The following is a 23,857-nucleotide window of genomic DNA, read 5'->3' as shown; positions in this document are numbered from 1 at the left end:
TTGGGGTTTAAAAAAATCAAGTCTTTGCAAGTAAACAGGTTCAAGTCCAATTCAAGTCCCAAGTTATTGGTGTAAAAGTCCAAGTCCTATTGAATATGAAATGAAATACAAATAAAATTCAAATACAGTGGCAGAAAAAATGGTTATATCTAATATATTAGAACCTGAGGTCTGGTTGTGAAGAATCTAAGATTTCTAGAATCATTATAGCTGAAGATTATGTCTTGAATTCAGTGAGAATACTCTCTATAGCTATTAAAAATGTTGATAACACTAAAGCTTTTTGCAAACGATGTCAGAATAAACTCACTAGTACCTCAACAGTAGACTCCTAGATTTCAGTTTTAGCTAAGGATAGTTTTTAAGAAGAATCCTTCAATATATTTATTTTTATCCACACCAAAACTCATCACGGGATAAAAAAAAGGTTTTCCAGATAATAAAGAGCAGTTTAATTTTCTCTAGCTGGGGGTAAGCATTTCTCCACCATGGGTCCTGCATGCTCCTGTTCCTTCAGTTCAGAACCCACAGGGTGTTAATGAAATTGTCGATTATGTCCTACCAAACGTCTGTATCCCCCTGGCATATGCAGGCACCATGCAGGGCTGGATGGCACTTTCTACAAGAAGCACAGTTAGTGTTCACCAAACTGCACAAACAGCAAGCACATATTCTTTTGCATTATGGATTATGTCCAGAAAGTCTGAACAATCTATGTGTGTGTGTTTTTAACCAGGCAATACATTTCATACAGCCCATAGGCCAAATATCATATGTAAGCTTATGTGAGATTGCTGTATGTTCATTTGGTGTGACCTCAAGTGGATCCAGAATCATTTATACCTGATCGCAACTACGTTTTTCCACACTAGTGGCTTCATTTTCAAAGGTTTAGTCTCACGTCACTGCTTTGGTATGTGAAATTCTGATCCTTCATTCATTCTATGAAAAAGGCATTGAATCTGAAGACACTGTGATCCATTTCATTGTCGGGGTGGTATTCGGTATCAGGTAGCCTGCTTATGGTTGGGTGCGCAGAACAGGAGCAATGAACACAGGATTATTGTGGAAATAACTGTTTCAATCAGCCATTGAGAGGCTGACTGCTGGCTCTCTGTCCCTGAAATCATACACCGATGTGTGTGCATCCTGCAGTCCCTGATCCGCCACACACCCCACGGTCCAGAATTACAGCATTATTGTCACTCCCCTTTATTTTGGCCCTATTTTACCTCTGTTTATCTTTTATTGCCCTCCCTATATTTTGCATTTTATTATGCATAGAAACAAGCAGCCCTTCTTCTACCAAGAATAATGACCTGTTTATACCAGGCTAATTTCTTTCTCTCTCTCTCTCTCTCTCTCTCTCTCTCTCTCTCTATTTCTATCTCTCTCTCTAGGACCTTATGGCTATCAATTTAGAGCCTTACCGTTTTTGTGGTGTTAATATGACCGGCTTCCGTATCCTGAATGTGGACAATCCTCAGGTGGCTTCTATCGTAGAGAAATGGTCTACAGAAAAGCAGATACCCCCGAAGCCTGACTCTGGTCTCCTGGAGGGAGTCATGACGGTAGGCTTCATTTTTTCCCTTAAAGTATGTCTTATTTTCCAACATTTTCTTTCCAGTTTCATCTCAAAAGCTTTGGAGACTGAGCACATAGAACAATGCAAACACACATGAACCTGTTAGCACAGGTACTGCTAAGCAGTAGCAATTCCAAGGTCATGGGTTCAGTTCTCTCTCTCTCTCTCTCTCTCTCTCTCTCTCTCTCTCTCTCACACACACACACACACACTGTCACACTGGGTTCAATTGCCAGGGAGAGTGCACACTGTCACATTGATAAATATGTTAGTCACGCTGGATAACAGTGTCTGCCAAATCCTGAAAAAGTCAAATGTTTGAGTACAAAACACCATAGTGATGTGTAGACTGGTGATTGACTAGATACTGTTTTTTTTTTGATGCAGGCTGAACTTTATATTACATGTAACTGTTGTTTTCGAAGGAAAAGTGAGCTCTGACACAGATTAGTTTCCTCCAGTAATAATGATTAGTGGAGTAATGGATGATAAACCAGTGCTATAATGCTGCTGGGTCACAGAATCTGTAGATTTCTGATCTCGTTTTCTAAATTTATTAAGCAGGGCTTATTACTTTGCAATAAAATCCTTCAGATCACAACAGTTCAAATCCAGTAATTACATTCTCTGCCTGATACCAGCAGAGAAGCTCTCAGTTAAACTTGAGAGCACAGCTAATAGAGGATAAAGGTTTCTAAACGCAGGCTGAATTGAGTATAAGTATTTTATTATAAGATGTATGGATGCTCCATTTGTTTACTTATTATAATTTTTTCAGAGGTTTAAACACTCTCACTCAGGTTTCTCTGAGGCCTGTTTGCTTCTAAATTGGAATACTTTTCCCTTGTTTTAAGAAATCAGCTTTTTCAGACAAGCACTTAATTGCTCTGAAACTAGTACAAGCACATGACTGCTTAGCATAAACATGAAGGCAGCCTACCTTCAAAGTCCTTTTGCTCAAATGGACAGCTTCATAGCCACATTTACAAAGAGCTATGTGCGCAGGAGGGAGCAACATAAATAATTTAGCAACTTCTTGAGCCATTTTGCTTCCTGGGGAAAATAAAAAACACCTCCTGACGTGTGTTTAGCTACAGGGACCAGCTTTGCAGAGATATCAGTGTGTCCCAGGCCCCTGCTCTCTCCGGTTCTCTCCCCTCCTACCTCACTTGCTTTTGATACGCCTCTGCTAATGGTGCAGAGCAGCGAGCTCCTCGTCTGCCCGTCTGACGGGGGTTGCTGGGGGCTGTGCCAGGGGCTTCTCAGCGTCCGCTCCTGCCAGCTGAAATAACGTCCCCCTTTATTCCAGACAGACGCTGCTCTGACGTATGATGCGGTCCACATCGTGTCCGTCTCCTACCAGCATGCACCGCAGATGACGGTCAACTCTCTGCAGTGCCACCGACACAAGCCGTGGAGGTTCGGAGGACGCTTTATGAGTTTCATTAAGGAGGTAATGACCACAGGCAAGGGATGAAGACCTCTGTGCTACTTGCCCCGCTCAGCCTGCCTGACAGGGAGCTACGCTAGCATGTACCCAAGGAGAGATATGTAGATGTTGCTCATTGTGGCTTACTATCAACTGCTGGAGAGCTTGAAATCATGTGAGGTGGTGGCATTTTTACAATCCCTGAAGTGACTGTTTTCTTTACATTTTGAAGAGGTTCTGTAGCCAGTAGCTATTTCTCTGCACCCGAGATAAGAAACCAGAATGGAACGTCTGAACACGAATGCAGGAAAATCTTCCCTCAAACACTATGAAATGCAGACTCTAAACTCTACAAACCAGATACTAGAATGTGTGCATCAGGGTTGGCGTCCCACATTTATGGTTCCGTACATTCAGCTCAGAAGTAAAAACAGTAAAATCAGCTCTCATATGAGAGTCTGTGATTGTGACTTATAATAAGCAGATTAGAGTTGTTGAGCAGAGCTCTGTGCATAAGAGAAGAGAAAGAGAGAGAGTCACAGTTAGTGTGGAGAGAATTTGGATCTGGCTGAGTCAAAACAGGTGTCCCTATGAAACCCGTATTCACAACCCTTTGAAAAAAATAGCAGAAGTGTCCCCACTGGGCGTGTGTGTGCCGTGGTGGAGGAGGAGGGGCTTAAAGGGTGCTGGTTAATTTTTTCCTGCTCTCTCGAGAATGGAGTGAGTATGAGATGCTCGTTAATTAAGACTAAGGTCATTGGGGAATATTGTGTGTAACTAAGGCATTGGGATGTAAAATGTAATTAAAAAGGAAATATACACTGTGTGTGTGCATGTGCACAAGTGTATTTGTGTGTGTGTGTGTGTGTGTGTGTGTGTGTGTGTGTGTGTGTGTGTGTGTGTGTGTGTGTGTGTGTGTGTGTGTGTGAGCATGTGTACGCTGACATGTGGTGTTGCACTGTAGTGTGTGTGGATGTGTGTATGTGTGTTTTGAAGAATTCACTCCTCTCTCTGCAGTCCCACTGGGACGGCCTGACAGGACGATTGTCCTTCAACAAGACAACAGGCCTGCGGACTGACTTTGACCTAGACATAGTCAACCTCAAAGAGAATGGCCTGGAAAAGGTAAATAGCCAAATCACACTCCACACCGCCACTGGTGCCTGCTTCTGCCTAATGGCCTCTATCTGCTAAATTCTCTGTGCATCGGATCATGCGTATTGGCCATCCTCTGTTGTTTTATACTTTATTTTGTGGCTTCATAATACTCTCTCTGTAAAGACAAATATGAGAACACAGTATTCCACACAGTCATTTCTCTTGTTAAATACCAATTGGCATTACGGTCTAATGGTACACTAAACTTTCCTTACTACCTTGTCTAATTTGGTCCCCATTTCAGAACGAATAAAGAGCAATCTATGTCTTGACATAATAATTTACCCCTTAGCAATGAAGCCAATGGACTGTTTAAACATCAGCATAAGTTAGTGGATAATAAAGTAAATTGGATTATGGTATCCAGCACTGTTAATTGCAGTCTTTGTTAACAACAAGCAGAGATTATGTCCAAAATGCTTTTGGTGGCAATGAGGTGTATAAATATGGCTGAGGTATTTGTCTTAAAAATAGGTTTAGAAAGAAGCCAACAGTTATGAACACTTGTTTTACCACTGATGGTAAATGTTCATTGTTTCCTAGATAAGATTAAAAACATATTTAAGGCATTTTTGCTACATATCTCATATGTGACCATTGTGACCTTAAAAAAATAATAGAAAGGAAAGTGTTACATTTTTACATGTGCTTTTAAATTTCAGTGGTCATGCTATACGTTAACTGTCTTAATGGTATGAATAAGAATACATTAAAATAGGAGTACAGAGTACACATATGGTTATTTGATTTGAATGGTAAATGTTAGGGAAAACATAGTCAAATCAACAATAATAAATCATATTTAAATACTTACAAGCGTAACATTTCCCACAAATCCAAAGGCAGATTCAGTGCATCAGAGAAAAATCAGCTTAATGTGTCCAGGCATATTGGAGAAACACGCGCGGTGAACTAATCCTTTTAATTGATTATTAGCCCTTGTTTTATCGCTAACTGGAATTAGGGGTACTTTCTTGGGTAAAGAATTTGCTTTATGTTAGCATTAGTGGTTAAGAGCAGAGACACTCTCTTGCCATTCCTAAATAAGTATAACTTTAATGGTTAATCACATTTAATGAATTAAGATAAATTGCTGTCATTTAGCAAAGATGAAATGCTGAAATTCATGAGCACATCCCTCCGGAATTAGTTGGGATCTTCGCAAACTCTCATGAGTGGATGTCAAAGCAAAACACTTTGGCTGCTGAGTCAGGCGGATGGCATAACTGGGCCTTTATGGCGTCTGATCTAAGGCACTTGTGCCACTTTGAATGGCTAAAGCTTCATAGTTTCCTGAATGTCAGAGAGAGGGAGTCTGTCCCTGCATTGGTGGGGAGAGGAAAGAGGACGGTGCACAGTCTAAGAACCAGCAGCAACACAGTGGACAGGGAGAGACAGGGAGAGACAGGCAGAGAGAGGGAGAGACAGGGAGAGACAGGTAGAGACAGACAGAGACAGGGAGAGACAGTCAGAGGACGGGTAGTGCTGCAACCGCACACATGTAGATGAAGACGGATGCTGATGGCCAGTGTTATCTGCACTATGAATTTGCTTGAGAGGGTGCATACAAAATGCAGGTCTTCTTGTTGCCTCCTTCTTTGTTCAGATCTTGGTGAGGACACCACTAAGACACATTAGCAGGACTCGTAGCTTAACTTCTTAAGGAAAATAAACTGATCCTGACAGACAACATTCTGCTTGTGTGCGCATGTGTGTGTGTGTGCGTGTGTATGCGCGTGTCTGTGTGCTTGTGTGTGCTCCTGTGTGTGTTTGCAACCACACCTGTGTGTGTGTGCGTGTGTGTGTGTGTGTGTGTGTATGTGTGTGTGTGTGTGTGTGTGTGTGTGTGTGTGTGTGTGTGTGTGTGTGTGTGTGTGTGAACATAATTAACTCAAAGTGCGTTCTTTTGACATGCTATTTCATACGGACACTAGTTTCCTCAGATTAATTAATTGTGATACACCTGGTTGCTATCTGTAAAGCTAGAATAATTATGGGATGAATAACAGAAATTGCACCTTCAGATACAACCATGGAAAATTCTCATTGATGTCATGTACTATTTTTAGCGTGTGTAACTTGAACTCACTATAATACCTTTAAATCCCTTCATTTATTAGTGCAATTGTTTGTGTGTGTACGTGTCCTTGTATTTGTTTAATAGTCAAAAATACAACAAACAAACTACAGTGAATTTAAAATAATGAGAGGAAGAGTGTAGTGAGATGAATACCCATGTATACCCATGTATACCCATGTATACCCATGTATACCCATGTCCCCAGACAGCACTTTACACAACCTTACTGAGAGAGTCCCATAGGATTTACAAAAACACTATAATGCATTGTCTCTGCATATTCTTCTGGGCCTCATGAAAACTGAGAGATTATTTTAGGATTAAACTCTTTATTCAACCAGTGACTAAAATTTGGGGTTATGTTCCATATTAGCCAACATGGCAATTTAGTTGTTTATAAAAAGTTAGAACAATGTAACAATGCGCAGCTATCTTCTTTGATACTGTCATAACTATCTTACACTAGATTAAGACCCAAAACTTCATATCACCCAAAACTTGAGCATTGATAGGTATATAATCAAAACAATCATAGTAAAATTGTTGAAAAATATTATAACAAATGTTAATGCAGTTAAGGAAATCATATTCTAAAATTCTAGAAAAAAATAAAGGTCACTTGGAAAGTGACTGACATCTGACAGAGGTTAAAATAATGACCTAAATATGACAAATATTTAAATTTTTATAAAAAAAAAACAACAAAAAACAATGTTGGACTGAAGTGATAATTTGTTCAACTGGCTTAACTTTGGCCTAGTTTCTGAAGGGTTGACACAGTGAAGTTCAATAAGCACAGTAGCCTTTGCAAACTACAGAAATATTGGGTAAAATAAACATATCTATCTTCAAAGTTTTAGGTGTGTAAAGCACAGTTACTAAAGCTCCTCAATGCAGCATGATAGAATGATTGCAGAACAATCTGTCTGTAGTCTTTAATAATGATAAGCAAACAATGTTATCAATTTGTAATGCACGCTATGGTAATTTCCGCCTATTCTTTTGTTCGACGTTTTTCTTTCCTAAATTGAATTGAAAAGCAATTTCCATTGGTTGGTTTGCCCTTCCTCTGACTTTGATGTATTCAGAAGATGTATGAGAGCCTGAGTCTTTTTGGTACCATCACCGTAGCTCTCCCAATCCAAACCTTTCGGCATACAGGTGACATGAGCAACGGGCTAATGCCAGTGGACGAGCTCGGCAGGGTCTGCTAATACAGTGAGCTAAGCTGATGGGAGCATGAGGACCATGTAGGACCATGTAAACCCTGTGCACCCCAGCTAACCAATTACCATCTTGTACAGGTGGGGAAGTGGAGTGCTTCAGGAGGACTGAACATCACGGAGGTCCCTAAGCGAAATAGCATGAACATCACTGACTCCCTTTCCAACCGTTCGCTGGTCATCACCACCATACTGGTAAGGTAACCACCCCCTTAGGTCAAAATAATGCTCAATTCAACAATGTAGATAATGCAGTAAAGTAAGCCTCAGTATTTGTAATCTCTCCATTCTGAAATATCTAATTCTATCTAATACCTAGCTAGATTTCAGCATTTCTGTCCTTGAGGTGACCCCGCTGGATAGTGAGAGCCAACATATTCTTTCCTGTTCAGAATGAACCTGAAGCGTATTTCCTGTCTTTGTAACCTTGTTAAAAAGCTTGAAGGAGACAAGCATTCCTCTTAGTCACTTGAAATTTCAAGTAAAAACTGAAGAAGCATGATATTCTATACAGTGTAAATAGGTGAAACCTATATCTCCATCAACCTGAGCTATTTTGTTTAATAGAGCATGGATACAGAATAGTAGTCTAGTGGTGCTCAAATGGTAGTTGTGCTAGGATTCTGAAGAGCTGTTTTACACAAAGAAAAGCACCCGAAAAGGCCATTAGTGACATGATTTGAAATAAACAGGCGTTGCCTATGGAGGCAGCAGCCACGCTGATGCTCACGGCTCTGTAGTTATGCTTGTCGGGAGGTTGGGGGGGGGGGGGGGGGGGGGTGTTGTGGAGTTGTCAGTAGGGTGCTGACATTGAACTGCATGCTTGGGCTTATTTTGGACAGGCACATGAGTTAGCAACGACGAGAAACACTGTCATTATGTCTGGATTGACCTGCAAGGCTGCAATCATTGCTTCTACAGTGCCAACTGTGGGAGTTCCTGGAATTTTACCGTGTCATTCGCTTTTGAGTTGGACAATATCATAAATGTATGGTTAATGAGTACAGCAAATGTTTAGACCAACCAGAATTTATACAAACTGCAGTTTTTAATTTACCTTAATTGAAGTATACGATGTCAGGCTGATTAGACAGTATATTTTTTATTATTGTTTTTATCTCTTACGTTTTCCCAAATACAGTATGTGAGGGTCTGCCAAACAGCCAGTTTATTAGGCACTGTCGGCTAAGCTTAGACAAGAAAAAAGACCGTCTGGCTTGAAGATCCATCACAACTTTGGTCAGCTGTGGCCATGATGGCAACAGTGCAAAAATCCACTTGAAGGGAGAAGCTTAGCCAGTGAAAACAAACCCTTCCTGTGATCTTTTTGCACTGTATCAAACAACGTTATCAGCACACAAATAAGATGGCTCCCGTTTTCATTGGGAGACCCGGCACCCTGGAAAGACACCAAGATATGTAATGTAGTTCCCCACACGCATTGTCTTCACTCCATTTCCTGTGAATGGTCTTCTGTGCTGTCGTCTCCCCCACTTCTCTTTCTCTTATGTACATCCATGCAGAGAGGCAGATAGAGGGAAGCAGGTTTTACAGCTTTGAAATCAGTCCAAACCTTGGGGAATTTAACATATCAGGAGTCTAGGAACAGATGGTAATACCATTTTTTTTTTCCTGCAATGTAAACTTCTTGATCAAGATAATTGGACAACTTATATAAAGTTTTCCTTAGAGCTGACTGGTGTCCATATCAACATAAGTAGCATTATAATCAATATTTATTAGCTAGGGTTTATTAAATAGTTTGTCATTGAAAGTCATTGGCATGTAAATAATAAGAGATTCAGAATTTGTTGTAGAAGTATAAAATTTCCCATTAAAACATTGACAGGTATGGGTGTTAGAAAAGGTGAGTGTTAACACAGGTGAGTGCTCAAATAGTTTTTGTTGGTTTGTTTGTCACCCCCCCCCCCCCCCCCCACACACACACACACACACCCTTGCTTGTAACTGTATTGTGTAATGTTTATAGAAAGTAGATTTTCCATATTAGCGTGACCTAACTAGCTATTTTGTTAGCTATGCATCGAACAAAGGGACAGCAATTTTCTACAAGGAAAATATACAATATTCTTCTTAGAGCACGTAGAGTAAACTTTGAATAGGAAATGTGTTTCAGTCAGGAAATTGTTACTGATCATGTCTATTTTTACATTAAACATAAGCAAAGTGGAAAGATTTATAAATTTTTTTAAAGGTGGTATGTACCACCAATGGACAAATTGTAGCTGAAAATGAAAACGGTTCCTCCTATCTGCCTGAGGCCAGTGCGTCTGCTTTTATATTCATACAGTATGTGTGCCACTGATGAATTAGCGGCGGCTGCTCCGCTGATAGAAGCATGCAAATGGCAGAGCTCCAAGGCATTTATTATCAAGGCAACTGGACGGGACGGAGAACAGCAGTGAAATCGATTTTGAAATTCTGCCTGAGCATCATTACACGTCTAAAGCATTACTCGTCGTCAGCGGTGACTGAATGCAGCTGTCCTCTTTCTGCCTGGGAACACCTGGAATTTTTTTCTTCTTCTTCTCATTCATGTGTAAAATGCAAAAGCTAGACTGTGGTCAGAGTAACCCGGAGTAAAACAAAACTGAGCTAAAGTAGATTTCATCACTACGTTGTAAGTGTAATTAGGAACTAAGATTGTTTTTTTTTTTTTGTGAGATCTTTAAACATTTTTACATGTTTATTGTCCAGTGGTGAGACTGTACATATTAGTCCTTTATAAAGTACAGTGCACATGTTTTACAAATCTATTTTTGTTTAGTTTCTCTATACAGGTGCATTTTACTACATCACTCACGCTAAAATCATCAGTGACATTGTTGAAGATGACTTTATGAGTATGTTCATTTTCACAACGGTGTTATGTTCCTAATCAAGGTTTTATACGAACCAAATAATGAGCTCCATGGAGAGGTATTGCAGCGCTGTAAAGAGAGCCAGGGCCTAGAACATAAAGCACACAAGCCTCCTCCTCTGCCCTCAAAGACTGAGCTGGGAATTGGAACGTATTAGGGAAGAACTGGACTTGGGAGGTTATGGCTTTTTACTGTTGGTAATTTTGTATAATAATTACCGTTATACATTTTTGAATGAGTTTTTATAAAAGGTTGGTAGTATGTGTAGTATTATAGTGTATTAACGGTTCTTAAATGAAAAGCAGTGATTAAGTTGACAGCATGTTTTAGGAACAATGCGAATGTACCCAAACTGCTAATTAATATCAAAGTGTCACAGCTGCAGCATGCAGTGCTGAATGGGGCTGCGTGAGTGCATAAGTGGCTGTGAGCTGCTCTAGCTATCTGTTAGACCACTCAGCTGTGATCACGTCCCCTCAATTAGGAGCGTATACTCGGAGTGACAGGAAACGCTGACCTCACCACTGCTTTTCATGTGATGCTTTGTGTCTGAGCAGGAGGAGCCATATGTCATGCTTAAGAAGTCTGACAAGGCGCTTGTTGGTAACGACCGCTTTGAAGGCTTCTGCATTGACCTGCTGAAGGAGCTGGCTAGCATTCTGGGCTTTACCTATGAGATCCGCCTGGTGCCTGATGGGAAATATGGCTTCCAGGACGACAAGGGCCAATGGAACGGCATTATAAGAGAGCTTATGGAGCATGTAAGTATAGGTTGACCAATGCTGGGTCAGCTTTCTCACGCTATGTGCTACTGTGCTACTCCTCATGAATGAAATGGCTGATCCTCCATCTATCAAGACGTCAACAAATTCACGGCAGCTGCTAGCACAAGTACTTAATGCTACGTTATTGCTGACAACCTGCCAAGGTGACACAACAGTCTGAATTAACACTGTGCACCATTTATTTCAATCCAATTTCCACTCATGAAACAGCAAGTGACAAAACTGGGGAAATACACCCCGGCAGCACTGACAGTCCCGGGCAAGATTGCAACCATGTGCTGCCTCAGCAAATGTAGCTCTGCAGATGCCGCAGAGGGGCAACAGAACTGAAACCCACGCCCCCAGTCCTCCACCCTGCCCCCTCTCCTGCCTCCTCCCCTTGCCTCTTCGTTGCAGGCCCGGGGGCATCTGCACCGAAGGCTGGGATGGCACGGCCATGCTGGCATTTACCAAGTTGCTCTCATCCCACCCCCTTTTCCCTTTCCTTCACCTTCCCAGAGCATTGCTAGGGCTGGCTGGGAACTTGTAATAGCTTAAGTGGCATTTAGTGGACGGAGTTATATGGTGGGAGTCAATGGCTGGTACCTGGAAGAGCTGAGAGAGGTGAGCCACTAGCACAGCACTTCATCTTCCAGCACGCCTAAGACAGATCCGCTCTGATAACAGTCACCTTGAGCCAAACAGAGGGATTACGGCAGGGGCAGTCAGAGGTGCGTGTCTGCTATGTGCTTTCGTTCAAACTTCAGCGTATACATGCAGGAAGCACGGTGTCATCTCCTCGGGTGTTGACGTACTTCAATTGAGGTATTGACATATTGCGTGTGGGATCATGGAGGGATACTGAGGGTTCACCGTGGTTGTTTGTAACATAAAAGTAAAAGTTATGTGCACAAATGAGCACAAAGGACACACTCATACACAAAGTATAATTATACCATATGGCATATCATAACATATTAATGCATTATAGTTTTATTATGTGTCCAGTTACTTAATCAAAAACTTTGGATATACTATAGTCAGGTTTTCAGCATGAATTGTAAAGGACAGTAAACCAGTAAAATATAAATTTACCAAGTTTCACCAATTTCCTATTATACTGAAAATCTTCATTTTTCTTGAGTATGCCCATTTCTCAAATCTCTTCATCCTTGTAATCTCTGCCATGGATTAGGCTGTGGTATTCTTGACCCTTATCAAATGGTCTGTACGGTATTGAAGGTTCTGTGTGTATTTTAGGAGCTCCATTTTGTGGCTGAGTGCCTTTCTTGTTGCTGTCTGTATAGATAAGCTGATCTGGAATCAGTAGAGCTGAAAAGCAAACTAAGGAACAAGCTCTGAGAGCTGACCTTGGACTGCCACAAGAGGCAGGAAGAGATAGACTGTTTTTATTTGCATTAACTCAAAGCAAGTCAAATCTCTAAAGAATCATAATGTAATTGATTTTTATACGGATTCCAGCTAAGCGTAGTAAGACAGTAGTTGCATGCTATAAGAATGAATTTAAAGTAGTATATCTCAGTATTTCCGAAGTTTGTTTATATGAATTGTGAGATATCCTGCTTTCATATGAATTGCCTTAGTGATAGATGGGTAACGTACAATAAACTTCTTTCTATTTAGTCATATACTTATGCCAATGGTTCTCATTTTAGATGTAGTGCTCTCTGGCTTCAGGGTCTTTGCCTTTGTCACACATGATAAGGAAGGAGGCGTTATTAATAGACACTGTCAAAGATATTTATCAGCTCAATTTATTTTTATCAAGGCTGTTATTAAGCTAAAGAATTTTCATTACATTCATATTGCTTTGTGTACACTAAGTGTGTTTTATGCTTACTAGAGACTTGCATGCATGTGAGGGCTTATGGACTTAATGAAGAGAACAGACAAACAGTTTGGTCTGCGCTTGTTTTCACCTGATAAATTGGCATTAAATGATAGGGCCATACATTGAAACTGTCACCCCACAAGCCCACATAAATCACAGTTTCATTACCGAATTACAAAACGCCTTTTGGCCAGGCACATTTATTTAACCATATCGCAAGCTTGTAGGTGCCTTAAAGTAAGTCAGACCTCTTTTCTCCACTCCGTAGGTCATTGCACCCTGTCACAGAACCAAATTGAGGGTAACTAAAAATGTCACACACAAAAGCAACATCCATTTGGCAATGCACATGTGAGTCACTTTGACAGAGTATGCCCTTTCTCCTGTTCTTTGAAGTCATGGAGAGAAGAACCCCCTGATTGTAGCAAGAAAATGAAACCCTCCTTAATATAATGTAAAAAAGGCTTTTGTGTCATGTAGGACATGACCCTGGATGATCCTCTGTATATGGCCACAAAAGCCAGTGCAAGGTCAAAGGGCACAATGTGGAAGGCACCAAGTGATGCAGCAGGCCTTGTTAAAGTTGATTTAGTTACAATAGATGATCCCATTAATCATGCCAGTACACCAATATTAATAGCTGGCTTAGCACATCATTTGTTTCTGTCCTGGTAATTAATCTTCTCAGTGGAAGGTTATACACCAGCAGGGTCTTGTTGTCTTGAGCGTAGATAGCGGCCGGATTCTCCTTTGGAATATCCTTTAATGAAAAGTCACTTTCTTTACAGTCACCAGCCATGTACTCAAATGTTGTTGTCCAGACTACAGAGAACCGAGTGCTTAAAGAGCCTTAGTGATAATATTGACATTTCCATCTGCTGAGCACAAGGATGGCTCGAACGCATCGTGCAGCAGCAGGCGTACCGGGGCAAACATGGTCATGATTTGAGCGGATCTAATGCTCAGCCTAGTGACTCTCAGTGGGCCGCTGCTGGACGAGTCCACTCCGCTATGGCCAAACGCTGCTGCCAACGACACGGCCACAGTGTTCCCGGTATGCCAGAGATGGCCGGGCAGCCCTGCAGGTCGGCCAGGTGCTTCAGCGTCAGGTTGGTTGCGTATCCACGGCAGGTCGTGGAGAAGAAAGGGAAGCCCTTGTGTACTTCGCATAAATATTTAATGAAATCTCAGCAGCCTCACTGCCAGACTGGCATTTTATCTCTCTTGTCTTTCTCTCCTGTCTTTTTCTCTCTCGCCCTCTTTATGTGTGCCTCATTCAGTTGCTCTCTCTGGCTGGTTGTCAGGTATTTAGCCACCACAATGGTTAACGCAGGCTTTGGTAATCCAGGCGTCTGCATGCAGCTTTGCACTGTTCTCGGTCCGCCTGCCAATCATCATGGGGCCTCTTCTGTCACTCCTGCTCCGTACGGATGGAGCCAAAGTCTGAGAGACTCGGCTGGGGGAGCAAGGCAGCGACAGCAGACACAGACTTCCTACCACCTCCACCAGAGGCCATTGCAGTGAAATGAAATGTCAAGAAGGAGCTGTGGTACTATTTGCGGAGGGGAAAGGAGTTCATTGTAATGAAAATGTTTAGTTTTCAGATGTTTTCAACGCTGCGTTTTGTGAGAGCAAGTGTTGCACGGCCCGGTTCTCCGTGCAGCAGGAGAAGGAGGCCTGAACTCTTTTGTGATTCCATCATGTTAGGGGGGAAAGAGGCAGTCGAGCGTGAGCCAAGCAGCTGGTTTCATTAACCTCCTGTCCAACCCTGGAGAGAGGGAAACAGGGTGAGGCGATGTAAATGGTGACCTTCTAAATATGCAGCCAGACACGTGCCACTGAACGCTTCTATGCTTCCGCAATTTATGGACAGGGCAGGAAAAAAAAAGGCAATAGTTGCAGTGAAGAAACTAGGCCATTCGAGTCAACAGTTGGATCACCTTGGCAGACCTGACGTTAAGCACACGTGGGACAGATCCACTCACACTTCCTTTATGGGCATTTGTTTTTGTGCCCAGACTACACATACTGTAGCACTTATTTGTGCAGCATGATGTCAGGTGGTTGGTACATACTGTCAGATTCTAATGTCGCTGCTTTCTTTTCCATTTGATTATATGACCAGTTTGAAGGGAATTGCACATCTGCGCCACTAGGGGGCCAGTGAGGAAAACCTTTAAAAAATGCCTTATATATAAAATTTGTTATATTTTATTGTTATATAGCTATTGGGGTATTGTAGCACTTAGCATGGCAATAGTTTTTGTACCATTAAATGCAAATTAAGTTCATGTTTCAGGCATGTTATTCCATTATACATGTTATACACTTGACTTCTTCTTGTTTTCCCTTCTGATCAGAGAGCGGATCTCGCTGTAGCTCCCCTCACGATCACCTTTGCGAGAGAGAAAGTGATCGACTTCTCCAAGCCCTTCATGAACACAGGGATCAGTATCCTGTACCATCGGCCGAATAGCACCAACAACGGCTTCTTCTCCTTCCTCAAGCCCATGACCCCTGACATCTGGGTGTACATCCTGCTGGCCTATCTGGGCGTTAGCTGTGTCCTGTTCGTCATCGCCAGGTGAGTGAAACTGAAAGTGAAAATCTGTATTCATTCACAGATGTTCCTTTGCTGTCAGTCACACCCCTTTGAAATATCTTGTTTACTGAGCTTTGAGCTTAAGAAAGAGTCAGGCGAGTCGTGACTGCGCTGAAGTACTCAGGAAGCAGAGCTGCTCTTAGACTGCCCTCCTCAGGACTCTCGTTCCTTGTGAGGGGCCATTGTTGCTGACTCATTGAGGTCTGCGTGACGAGTGGAACTTGAGTTAATTTTGGAGGAAATTAGTGTTTGGCTGGGCTCTGAGTTTCAAGATGAGGCAGCTGCTCTCATACGCGTCGGTTTGTCGTTGGACATGTTTCCTTTCAGTACTTTACTGAAAAGACATAAAAGTGGTTTTGTGAATGTGATGTTATTTTGTCCATAAGCTTTTTGGTGGCTAGTGACATCTAGCCAGCAGCACTGTAGCACTGGAGGGCCTTATATTTTGACATTTGGTATGCATCCAACCAATTTATTTAAATTCAGCTAATCAGTGACATACAAAGCATCCAGGTGTTTTACAGAAAAAAAGTTGTACAGTTGAAAATAGGTGACTGTTATAAAATGGGTGAGTTTTAGAATAGGTAATGTGTTTGTGAAACCAATTATTTTCTTAAATACTCTGGTCCAAAGTATCAGTGAGGTTCAATTAAAATGTTAAAGTTTTAATAAGAAAAATAAAATAATGTTTTAGCATGGCTTTAATTTATTCATCTTAGAATGTAACGGTAATGTAGGAATTATTATTTTTGCCTGCTTTCCAGTGCGTATTTATGTAGCCTTACACAGTAAACACCAGCACATGCCCATGAGTAACCTGCTGCTTTAAAGAAATACCCTTCAAGACATTGAAAGCCTATTGTATACATTTCTCACACTATGCGAGGGGGTTTGGGCCCTTAGTGTGAACATGAGGGTGCATTATGTCACGATGCCATGAGCTGCATAAGACAGAAAAATTAAGATCTATAATCTCATAATGACAATTATTGATGCTGACATTTTGAGGTCATTGGTTTTTGGCGAAACATATATAAGGCTACCTCAAATGCCTACAGGTCCATGAAATGGAAATAAATTGCAGCAAACTGAGCCTTGAATGTGAAAGCTAATCTAGCCTGAGTGCAGTCTTATCAGTGCTCTTAAATTCAAGAATCATTTAAGGATGTAACTAAGAGAGGGTGTGGATCCCTCTCAGCAATGCTCCAATAACTGCCCATGCACTGGAAAATATACATTTGGAATTTGAAAAAAGATAGAAAAAATGGCCAATGGAATACAGATTAAAATTTCAGACTCCAATATCTCCCCAGTATGGATAAGCACTTACGCTCCAGTGACTGTGTAATAATGGACAACTCCTCCTTGCCTGCCTCTCCTGGCCTTACGTCAGATACCTGCACAGTTCCCACGTTTCGGTTTTCCGACAGTTTGTGCATCCTGTGGACGTGTGGTGTTTGAGCTCAGGGCCGGACAAGGAAGATAAATGGCTTCTTCTGTTAATTGTAATCACAGACACGTATAGACAATCAGGACCACTGTCTTTTTTTTTTACTGACACCCCAGGTGCGAACTGAATGTTGACCCGTGTAAGAGATGTTTAGTGTAGAGATATTCTGATATATAGCTTATTATTTTGTTATTTAGCATTTGTAAATGTGTGCTTCTGGTTGGGAAGCTGTTTTAGATGCCTCACTCTCTTGTATATTAAGCATTCCTTAAATGCTTCTATCTACTGCATAGACAGCTTTATATACACTACTCTTTATTTTATGTCTCCTTTGTACCAAACGACATTTAATGCCCTCAGACCTAAATAAGCTTAGAGAGAGAAAGAAAGAAAGAAAGAGAGATAGAAAGAAAGAAAGAGAGAGAGATAGAGAGAGAGAAAGGGAGAGAGAGACAGATATTTGGCTAAAAGTTGACTTGACAGTCCAGTGTGCTCTATGGCATGAACCTCTCTCTCTCTCTCTCTCTCTCTCTCTCTCTCTCTCTCTCTCTCTATATATATATATATATATATATATATATATATATATATATATATATATATATATATATATATATATATATATTCTTTTCTGCTCTTAAGGAAGAAGGACTGTGATTTTTCCATGAACCAGCACTAACCCTGGAAGTACCAGTTATGTACTTTGCATTTCATTTGGCTCACCCACATATGTAAGATGTGAAGACAGATTCAAGCACTTCAGCTGGAGGTCGTCACCTGAGTGGTGTACAGAGCAGCACTCTTCTCACCTGTTTGCACCTGGCCTGCTTCTTATTTGTCAGCTTTCATTACATTCAGTTAAATCCTTTACACAGATATGATCTCTTATTTTTTGTGGTTGTTTCTATCCATTTATATAATGAAAAATTACAAAATACTAATATTAAATAATAAAGTCTTCAGGCTTCAGGCTGTGTCAGCAACTGTCCCATGTATTATTTGCAAGTAGAGTAGATACATATTTGCTTAATGAAGGAGAAACGTATCTTTCACTGGGCTATGTACACACTCCGCACCAGCTCTGTTAAAAACCCCCTGTATGTGCACAGAACGTATAGGCATAGTTTATACGTGAACAACTGCTCATCACTGATTGGTTTCAGACCACAGAGGCACTGCTGATGTGATTCTGTTGCTATGCTCACACAACATCCTCCGTTCCATCCGTCACTGGTCAGTCTGACAACACAACCACTGGTGACTAGATTGTTTTTGGGTGACGGACCATTTTCAGCAGAGCATTAATAGTGACATGCTAGTAGTTCCATTGTGGATCTTCATCTGACGGACGTTTTGCACTAGTACTGTGGCTGGAGGTTTAACATGCATCACTGTCACAGCTGGGTTGAACATGGTTTACCTGCCAAAAATATCCAACCAGTACCATTACTGTGGTCAGGAACTAACCACTGATTACAGGCTTGAGGATGACAAATAAACTATGTATAGTAACAAATGGCAAGTGCAAACTGTAGCTTGGTGGGAAGTGTTTCTGGTGAGTGTAAGTCTGCTTTTGTATCATACACCGCAAGTGTTTAGGGTAGGAAATATCAAGCATGTTGTATCAGGAGTAAAATCGCCATAATATCTGTCTCACATTTGAGATCAGGAAGCAGCTACCCTATCACCTGTCATCATCAAATTCAATATCATGTGACTAAATTAGCTCATTTTCCCCTCAATGATACATTCACTACCTGCCACTGTTAGAAAGTGTGAAGATAATGTGTAAGTGTAATATTAACAAAATCAGATACCTTGAAAATTCATTTCAATAAAAATGATTAAGTGTCTCCTGCTACTAAACTAATTGGTCATAAAATGAAATTAGTAGGAGAGGTTATGCTGTGTTGCACAGGGATAATGCCTGCCTCTGTTCTCTCTACAGATTTAGTCCTTATGAGTGGTATGACGCCCACCCATGTAACCCGAGCTCTGATGTAGTAGAGAACAACTTCACGCTCCTCAACAGCTTCTGGTTTGGTGTGGGTTCCTTGATGCAGCAAGGTAAAGAACTTTCATATGTATCTATCTCTCCAGCTCCACCACGTCTGTTTAACATGCCTTCTAAAAGCACTTCTGCTGACAGCAGCATGAGGAAGCTGCATCCAAAGAAATGTGCTCTTCCATCACAGAGGAAAGATGTCGCCTTGCTCCCTGTCAGCGCGGCGAGGAGGAGCAGTGCCAGGGAGCTGTCACTTGCTGTGGCAGGTTGGAAGGATATCAGTAGAGTTTGTTTCTGTAAAGCGCTGCTTCTGTCAGGGACCCTCCTCTCATGTTGTTGGTGAAGAGTTGAGGTTAGGATCAAACCTCACAAAAGATGATAACTTTGCCAATGTCTCGGTGTCCCCCCAGAAATCTGTGCCTTAAGTTTCAGTGATTTTCTTTTCCAGAACTTCTGACACTCTTCTTTCCTTTTTTTTTTTTGAAGGGGGGGGGGGTGATCTATTTAATCTCCCCTTTTTATGTTAAATATGGTATACAAATGCCCAAGCTTTTATCTTATGATGCAAAAATCATTTCTCTCTGCTTCTCCATACATATTTGCCTGAATGTCATTTTAATTATTTTCTTCTTTCCATGTGCACTTAGTTCTAGCCTCACACAATTAGTGGGAGATGGAAGCTATTAGGGAAACACAAGGCTGTGCTGTTGTTTCTCATACTCCTCATGGGCACACATTAGCAAATGATGCCCCCCAAAATGAAGCGGGCATAATAAAGTAGGCAGGGGAGAAAGAATGACTAATGAAATGTTTAAGCTCGTGTAAAGTGACGAACGGAGAGTTCTCTGTGGTGAATCTCTGCCCGTGAGGATCGAGAATGTGAGACTCAATTCATTACGTACGAGAGCCTTACTGCTCTGCCCTTGAACTGCGTGGAATCTCTGTCAATTTGCCACTGCTCACAGATGCGAGTAGTTCACAAGTAGCGCGGTGTTATGGAAAGTGTAGAGGCAAAATCAATAAGCGACACCCACATGGTATTTCAGAGACCCCCATGTCTCAAATCTCTCTGTGCTTGCTGGCAACGGTGTTGGATACGTTCCAGCAGCTGGCGAGGCCCCACGTCCTCACATCTATTCCCACATCTTCCCCCGTACTGTTGTTGTTGTTGTTGTTGTTGTTACTGTAGCTGTAGTTTTGTTTTGTTTTTTGTTTATTTTTTACATTGGGTCAGTTGAAAGGGGTTCGTTTTAAACTTGCATGCAGCAAGAAATTCATTCAAATTGATTGAGTATTCCCTACTTGAAATTTTATTTTAAATTTTATTTTTTGCTACGTCTGAGTGTTTTTTTTTAAGTCACTGCTTCCACTATTATTGTTTAGTGCCCCAGACCTGTGGTTTAGGTTGACTGTCAGTCGTCTCCTCTAAAGAGGGAACATGCCTGTTCACTGCAGTGCACATCCTGGTGCCGTGAGTGAAGTGTGACAGATGGTTTGTCCCTAATCTTGACTGAAGAGAGAAATACGTAGATTATGTGAGGACAAACAGCAGGGAACAGAAACACATCTGTCATACACACCACTGGTTCAGTACAGGCAAAGTGAATTGGACCAATCTGACACCAGCTCATGGGACGGTTGGTTGAAAACCTTTTATATAGAGGCACACGGAATCACCATGGCAACTGCAATGCCAAAACAACCAAAAACACAGAGCCAGCCAATCATTATGGTGACCATATTTACTGTAACCATGACTTGTCACACCAAGCAAACTTTCTTTATCTGGTGGTTATAACTTGATAACTAGTTCTTCCCATTTTTAAGAGCTTCCTACATCCATGTGCCCCACTCTCCACCCACATGCCTCACACTACACTCACGTGCCCCACTCTCCACCCACGTGCCCCACTCTCCACCCAAGTGCCCCACTCTCCACCAAAGTGCCCCGCTCTCCACCCATGCGCCCCGCTCTCCACCCAAGTGCCCCGCTCTCCACCCACGTGCCCCGCTCTCCACCCACGTGCCCCGCTCTCCACCCACGTGCCCCACTATCCACCCACGTGCCCCACTCTCCACCAAAGTGCCCCGCTCTCCACCAAAGTGCCCCGCTCTCCACCCATGTGCCCCACTCTCCACCCATGCACCCCACTCTCCACCCAAGTGCCCCACTCTCCACCCAAGTGCCCCACTCTCCACCCAAGTGCCCCACTCTCCACCCAAGTGCCCCACTCTCCACCCAAGTGCCCCGCTCTCCACCCATGCGCCCCGCTCCCAACCCATGCGCCCCACTCTTCACCCATGTGCTCACATGGCAACACATGGTTTTACGTTTACTTAACCCCCCTATTAAAAACAGAAAGCAGTGCTCAGGGTTACCCTGCACTCTTACACCGAGATGCGCTCTTTGCTTTGCTCTTGCCAAAAGGGAGTGTTAGTTGCAGCTGATGATTCTCAAGGGGCCTCGGTGATACTACACCGAAGCTTCATGGCTTGTGGGGGAAATAGCACAACTGAAAAGCAGAGCGGTGCGTTTAATATGATTCACTGCTCGCCCCACGGAGAGCAGCTCCCAGCTGGGTGCTGATTAGCAACTTACCTGCTCTACTCTTTTATGGAAATGAGCAGATGTGAAGATTCAGCATTATGGCACTAAATCTGGCAGTCTGTGCTGTCTCTCATGACATCAGCACTTTTTTCTTGCAGTCTAGTTCTACATAGAAATTTGTTTAGAAAGAGCATAAAAACCTAGCAGCTACATGTTTATATTTCCATCACTTGGGGGACGTTAACTTATCCTTCGGGCATGCAGTGTGGGCAGAAATGCGGATGCTGACATACTCTTTGAGATCAGCATGTTCCCATATACTACGAGTCAGAAGCTTTTAATGGAAATGATGCAATTCAATAGTACCTTTGGGATTGCCTGGCTTGGAAATATATGTAAACATATTACTGCATACTGCATATTGTTGATGTAAATAGAATGTTGTCTTTTCTGTCTGGTTAGTGCATAAAAATAAAATGTACTTTTCTTCATATTGTATCAAAACATTGCCATTTTTCTTAGTAAATTGTGATTATCTGCATTGTTAATAGAGATTTAAAAAATGTATTTATCTTGCCAAAAGTATAGATGTGTCATTTCTTTCCACAACATTTTTTTCAACACCCCCTCCCCTTCCCTGACTGTCAAAGAAAAACATTTATTCATAAAGCCAATGAAAGGCATTTTTCCAACATTTTATTAGTACTTCCACCTAGCCTGTCTTGTCAGATTTTTTTTAATATGCCTTATTGATTTTCCTTGCAGGCTTTTTTGGCATAACAGAACTGCGCTCCTATTTGTGAGCCTTTCCTTGCTTGTACTGGCTGCTTTAAATGCTTGACACCACTTCTCACTGAGAGTTGTGATCCAATTTTCTGATGTTATTGCTCCATAGTTGGTGTGCATGACTGAAACAAGCTGCTGATTCCATTGTAGGCTCTGAGTTGATGCCCAAAGCTCTCTCCACACGGATCATAGGAGGCATCTGGTGGTTCTTCACCCTCATCATCATCTCCTCCTACACGGCCAACCTTGCTGCGTTCCTCACGGTGGAGAGGATGGAATCTCCCATCGATTCAGCCGACGACCTGGCGAAGCAGACCAAGATTGAGTATGGCGTGGTAAAAGATGGAGCTACTATGTCATTCTTCAAGGTAGAATGTCCTTACATGTGTATATGTGTAAGAAGTGTTTTGTTGAAGGGGTGGGAGTACCAAGACGGGTTAGATGGGTGTCATGCTCAAAATACTCAAAGCCTGCTTTCATCCCAGTATTAATAATGTGCCATGCTAATGGATGTGTGCTGATGGGCTGCTATCCAGCAAGACGTTAACAAAGTGATTTTTTTTAACAGCTTGAGCCAACTTTTCAGAAACCCTTTCAAAAACTTTTTCTTCTTACACAGAAAAAAATCAATATAATTCCACAAAAGAGTTTTTTAAGGTTTTTTCCCAGCTCCTAGTTAGATCACAATTCCCACTGCAAAAGTAAATTCTTCAGCTCTGCCACTTTTGTAGGCTGCTCGAAGTATTCCTTTATAAATTATTTTTGTTTTTTTGCAGTCTTAACTTTGGCCTGTAGGCTTTTGCATTTGGTTTTATTATTTTAAGATTTTCCTCTGATACTGCAGCATAAATACCACACATTCTATAGTAAACGATACAAAAAATATGTCCTTCGAGTGGAGATTAAATATTTATGAATTCGGTTTTTAAATTCTGTTTTTTTTTCTCCCTTACTAGATAATATTTTTTTCTTTTTCCAAATGTTTTCTTATAACCATGTTTTGTAGTGTACGTCAGCATTGCTGAATGATTTATGCTAAGGTAGTAACCTATAGTGAGCTAAGGAACTTTTTTACACTGAGCGAATCCACAAATACTACAGAGCCTTTGTCAGGGATGCCTGGCTGAGAGTAATTTAGACAGATCCAGTACTTTCCATTTGTCTGCTCCCCGTCATATTTTATCCAGTCTGATTGAATAAAATCATTCTTTTTTTTTTTTTTGAAGTGCATGATTGCAGTATCAAAAACAAGAAGATGAGAGAGACAGGTGTTTCCAATTAAACCATCACTGCTGTCAGTTCCTCCTCATTAGCACAGGGAGGACTATCAAGCCTGACTGAGTTAACAGAGCACAGGGGTAGTCAAAATCTTTAGCCATGAAAAGTCTTTAAGAGCTGAATTGGAGATCATCTTGCTGAACCCGAAACAGCGACTGTTAATTTAGCGTTTTATCGAGTGTAATCAAAGAGCACTCACTCTCTGTAATTCTCAT

At 41.7% G+C, this 23,857-nt stretch overlaps 1 protein-coding gene and 1 long non-coding RNA gene across 2 annotated transcripts in view; one reads left to right on the top strand and one right to left on the bottom strand.

Annotated features, from left to right (window-relative positions):
- The window catches only part of grik3 (glutamate ionotropic receptor kainate type subunit 3), an 83,941-nt gene that overhangs the window by 48,136 nt on the left and 11,948 nt on the right, over positions 1–23,857 (top strand). Inside the window, exons 6-13 of the mRNA XM_076971790.1 lie at positions 1,401–1,571; positions 2,895–3,038; positions 4,032–4,139; positions 7,557–7,670; positions 10,915–11,118; positions 15,334–15,557; positions 18,974–19,092; positions 22,515–22,732. Coding sequence (XP_076827905.1) covers positions 1,401–1,571; positions 2,895–3,038; positions 4,032–4,139; positions 7,557–7,670; positions 10,915–11,118; positions 15,334–15,557; positions 18,974–19,092; positions 22,515–22,732 — 1,302 coding nt within the window. The remainder of the gene's footprint in view (positions 1–1,400; positions 1,572–2,894; positions 3,039–4,031; positions 4,140–7,556; positions 7,671–10,914; positions 11,119–15,333; positions 15,558–18,973; positions 19,093–22,514; positions 22,733–23,857) is intronic.
- The window catches only part of LOC143474338 (uncharacterized), a 120,535-nt gene continuing 118,983 nt past the window's right edge, over positions 22,306–23,857 (bottom strand). Inside the window, exon 4 of the long non-coding RNA XR_013120740.1 lies at positions 22,306–22,666. This is a non-coding gene — a long non-coding RNA (uncharacterized LOC143474338). The remainder of the gene's footprint in view (positions 22,667–23,857) is intronic.

This window comes from Brachyhypopomus gauderio, chromosome 13 (genome assembly GCF_052324685.1).
Source record: "Brachyhypopomus gauderio isolate BG-103 chromosome 13, BGAUD_0.2, whole genome shotgun sequence".
NCBI classification, from domain to species: Eukaryota; Metazoa; Chordata; class Actinopteri; order Gymnotiformes; family Hypopomidae; genus Brachyhypopomus; species Brachyhypopomus gauderio.
Note: the sequence above shows the minus strand (reverse complement) of the source record. Positions and strands in the feature narration are given on the sequence as shown.